General features: G+C 47.8%; 1 protein-coding gene across 1 annotated transcript in view; it reads right to left on the bottom strand.

Annotated features, from left to right (window-relative positions):
- Positions 1-649, bottom strand: part of WDTC1 (WD and tetratricopeptide repeats 1) — a gene marked incomplete at its 3' end in the record, with an annotated part of 11,312 nt that extends 10,663 nt beyond the window's left edge. Inside the window, exon 1 of the mRNA XM_010181357.1 lies at positions 498-649. Within this exon, the coding sequence (XP_010179659.1) occupies positions 498-605 (108 nt within the window). The remainder of the gene's footprint in view (positions 1-497) is intronic.
- Positions 650-4,514: the final 3,865 nt, after the last annotated feature.

Raw genomic sequence — 4,514 nt, forward strand, 5'->3', positions numbered from 1 at the left:
GAAGCAACACATCACTCTTCACAGAAAAAGAGACAGAAAGAGACTGAGACAGAGATCATTAGCTTTACTACAGTCAGAAAATACCTTTGATGGCAAGATCACACGACTAGAAGACATAAAGCAGCAGACAGAAAACTCATGAGGGAAGCCAGCTAAGGGTCCTTTGTGGTGCCCAAACACAAGTAGCTAGATTTCTCTCTTTAACATCATGCTCAAAAGGAACAGACCTGCTGATGTCAAACTAGCACGGGGTGCTCCTGCTAGGGAGAGGAACTGCATTCCTGTTATGGCAGACTTCATCCCAGCTCTTCATTAAGGACAGCGATAGGTCCTATGTGTTTGTTCTCTTAAGCTTCTTATACAGCTTATCAACGCGTAAGTAGCAGAGATCTTTTCAGAAGTAAAGGCGACAACACGAGTATTTCCCAATCCAGCGTGAACGCCGGTTCTCCATCTGCTCTCCACCCAACGCAAGCGAACACTTGGCTAACACGTACCTTGATCTGTCTGTGGATGATGTCCCTGGTAATGTTCGCTTTTGCCATCTTCTTGCAGTGGGGCAGACGAAAAGAAGCTGTGTGAAGAGCTGCTGTGCATCCAAGCATGCCAACAGAGCAAAGATCCACGCTCAGGACATTTAATTACCTGTAGGACAGAACAGGGAGGGGACAAAGGCGGGCACACAAATACATTAGGCCGTTCATATACGATGTCAAGTACTTTATTTTCAAAAAACAGCGGTGGTTAGGAACTGAAAAGTTGTGTGTAAAGGCTCCTTGAAGGAGCTCAAGGATGGGAAGGAACAACGCACGACTGAGTAACATCTGCTTCAAGAGGCCATCCTCAGTTTGCAGAAAAAATGCAAACTGAGCAGAAACCCTGGACTAAACCAGCCCAGAAAGGCCATGTCCCTGCGCCAGCAAAGACCCTGCAAGTCCAGGGTAGCACTGGTTTCCCAGCTTGCCTCCCACCATCACATGTCCACTCACGTCCAAACTCACTTTTCCCAAACTCTACAACCAGCAAAACTGTTGGGATCAAACAAGGCGTCGATATTTTTGGCCCTATCTTCTTGCTCATTTACCACATTTGATTATCAGCCAAAAAGCCCAAACAAAAGAGCATAAATGTTCCCTAGAAATCACAACAGCCAACTGTCACGTGCCGCTATCACCTCAACACCCAATTACATTAAGCCATAGAGAAGGGGCGATCATTTAAAGTTGTATTTCCAGGAGAAATTGGAGTTTTCCGCACTCTTAATGGAGTTCCGTATTTAATGCACGAACCTAAATAATTTAAACCCCAGAAAATGAACTACACCTGCTAGAAAACATTCAAATCGGAGAGCGATTGTCACAGCCCTGCTCTGGACAGGCTGCCTAGCAAAGCACCAGCCAGTCACTGAGAAATGATGTAATTCAGCTCACTTACACAGTGCAGGCCCTGTGCTGTCCCATTTTGATATCGCCACGTTTCTCTTTCAAAAAAAAAATAATAAAATATTCAAAAATTCAAAGCTCATTTTGTCCTGTGTAACCCAACAGTTTTAAATTCTCTTCAAAAGCATTCACAAGCCGAACAAGCCTCAGTTTTCAGGAGTCCTCTTGTGAATGAGGAAATGCTGATTCACTGAAACAAGAACATTTCACAGAAAGGCAGTGACAAATAATTCCGCTGATGTCAGGCAGCAGTTTTAACAAACCCTGCCCGGTTCACTACCGGTTCAGCTGTCAGGTTGCTGCAAAGCGAGGGCTTCCACCACGAGCGACTTCAGGGCCGTGGAGCCGCACTGCGCAGCAAACCCACGAGGCTCCTGCACCCCAGGATCCCCAAAACCCCACGCTTCAGCTTCAATTTGCTTTCAAAAAACCCCTAGCGTGCGTACGCAGGGATTTCCCCATGGGTAGGAAGTGCTAAGATTTCACGTTTCCTCACAGAAAAGGGATTTTGTCCAAAGTGAAAGTCTGTGATCACTTTTCGAACACGACTGGCTCCACTGCGCAGCTCCACGGTGAGCACAGAAATGTTGTTAGACCTACGGATAGCGAGAAAAGCCACAGAAACAAACTGAAGGTTGGATTTCCTTGCAGCGGGATCCTAAGCAGGATTTTTAGGGTAAGTACAGGATCTCTCCAATACACACAGAGAAAAGGCACGGCTGTTTGTAGGTCTCTGAAGATGTACATCCCTAGATGGCAGAAGACAAGCAGCCCTCACGGTTGTATCCCAGTCCTGTTTTGTGTGTATGATGAGGATAAAATTCCCACAGCAAGAGCTCAGGCCTTGAATGCCAGGCGAGTCACGACGATGGGAGGACTTTTCATGGCAAGTCTGCTCTCAGTCAGGCCCAGCAAGGCTGTACTTTCACCAGGACTGATTCAAGCCCAAACTCACCACTGCCCAAGTCTGGTTTCTGCAGCACATGCGTCCAGTAAACCAATGTTCTCTGGAGTTCACCCCCAAATGTTGGAGCAATCAACTGAGATTATTTTGGACCCCACCACCTGTTTTAGTGCATAAATTTGGGCTCCCCTAGAATCCACTCTTCAGCCTGAAACTGAGCTAGTGTGTATGTATTTGTCCATCATGTGTGTATTTAATCCACACTCCTTTTACTCCAGAAGGAGCACCAGGAAAGCCAGCATGCACACACAGGAACACACCTCCTGTTTGAAGCATCTTTAACCTCACTCACTCTACATTAAGCAATAGTTGCTTCACTCCTGGCTTTAATAGCAAGAAGCGGCGCTGCCACTGCATTTGCTCATCAATATTTCACGCTAATTCTTGTAGTAGGATGATTAAGCTAGCGGATTTTGATACCAATCAGCTGCCTTTCCACATGAGCTTAGTGTAGGTATTGTTTTGCCTGTTTAAGGGGACAGAGCCTGTAAGGGGAGGATGACAACTGCCCTTAGGAACAGCTCACAGGCGTGGGAAGGAGAGGAAGGAGGCACCTGCAGCAAAGCGCCTCGGCACAAGGGCAGGTGGATCCTGCTGACTCTGCAGCTCGGAGGTAAACATGGGAAACCAGGACAGAGCCACGGCTACTGGTGTCCAAGGCCAGGTCTACACAAACATGCCAGCTGGGCTAAATAAGCTACGCTGCTGGAGATATCCAGGAGGACGTGGTTTCTCGCCACTTTCCTGCTAAGTTCTGCAAGGACTGCTGACTCAAAAAGCAGCTTCAAGTCTGGATAGACTAAACGTGCAGAGATTAATGGCATCTGTGATCTCTCTCCTCCCGTTTCTCCAGCTAAGAAGCCTCCACCTGCCCTTCTCCTGGGCTGGATCCCCATGGACCGGCCTCCTTAAACAAACCCTCCAGGATACACACGTGTTTTCTCCATCCATAGCTCTCTCCATGTCTCTCCATCGCTGTGTGGCTCCTCAGCAGCCCAGCCCTCAGCTGAGGGGCTCTGGTGCTCACTCTACAAAACTCAAGATCATAACTTCTAAGATCATATCTTGAGGTTCCCCTTCTCCTCCTCCTCCTCACAGCTCTGTTAAACTCACCAGCCACCCGACCTCACACAGCACTTTTCTGCAGGAACTTGTGACCAGTGACTGATGGCAGCTGAACAACTTTTTCCAGAGAAGTGAATGATCCATTAACCCAAAACACATCATCAAAAGCCTTGAGGGACAAGAGTCCAGCAGATCTCAGTGCCTTGGGCTTGTCTGCAGCTTTCCACTCCTCTCAGTGCCTCCCTACAACATTTCACAGAATCACAGAACGTCAGGGATTGGAAGGGACCTCCAAAGCTCATCCAGTCCAATCCCCCTGCCGGAGCAGGAACACCAGATGAGGTTACACAGGAAGGCGTCCAGACGGGTTTTGAATGTCTGCAGAGAAGGAGACTCCACAACCTCCCTGGGCAGCCTGGGCCAGTGCTCTGTCACCCTCACTGAGAAGAAGTTTCTTCTCCAATTTCAGTGGAACCTCCTGTGTTCCACTTTGTGTCCGTTACCCCTTGTCCTATCATTGTTTGTCACCGAGAAGAGCCTGGCTCCATCCTCATGACACTCACCCTTTAAATATTGATAAACATGAATGAGGTCTCCCCTCAGTCTCCTCTTCTGCAAACTAAAGAGCCCCAGCTCCCTCAGCCGCTCCTCAGAAGGGAGATGCTCCACTCCCTCCATCATCTTTGTAGCCCTACGCTGGACTCTCTCCAGCAGTTCCTGTCCTTCTTGAACTGAGGGCCCAGAACTGGACACAATATTCCAGATGCGGTCTCACCAGGGCAGAGTAGAGATTTCCAGCCTACCCTTCCTCTTTCCTGCCAGGCAGGGCCTGCTCATCTTCCTCTTTAAGGGAATTTTAGTTTTCCTCTGAACTTAAAACCCCAAAAAGGCCTTTGAGCCAACAGGTCTCAACAAGAGATCAACACATCTTAACTTTATTTCTTAGAAGATACAGGTGAAGAAAATCATCCATGAAATCAGCTCTTTGGTTGACAAAGTGGAATAAGCCAGAGTTTAAAACAAGACATCTGATGTAAAACTGA

Source organism: Mesitornis unicolor, unplaced genomic scaffold (assembly GCF_000695765.1).
Source record: "Mesitornis unicolor isolate BGI_N332 unplaced genomic scaffold, ASM69576v1 scaffold11913, whole genome shotgun sequence".
Classification (NCBI taxonomy): Eukaryota; Metazoa; Chordata; class Aves; order Mesitornithiformes; family Mesitornithidae; genus Mesitornis; species Mesitornis unicolor.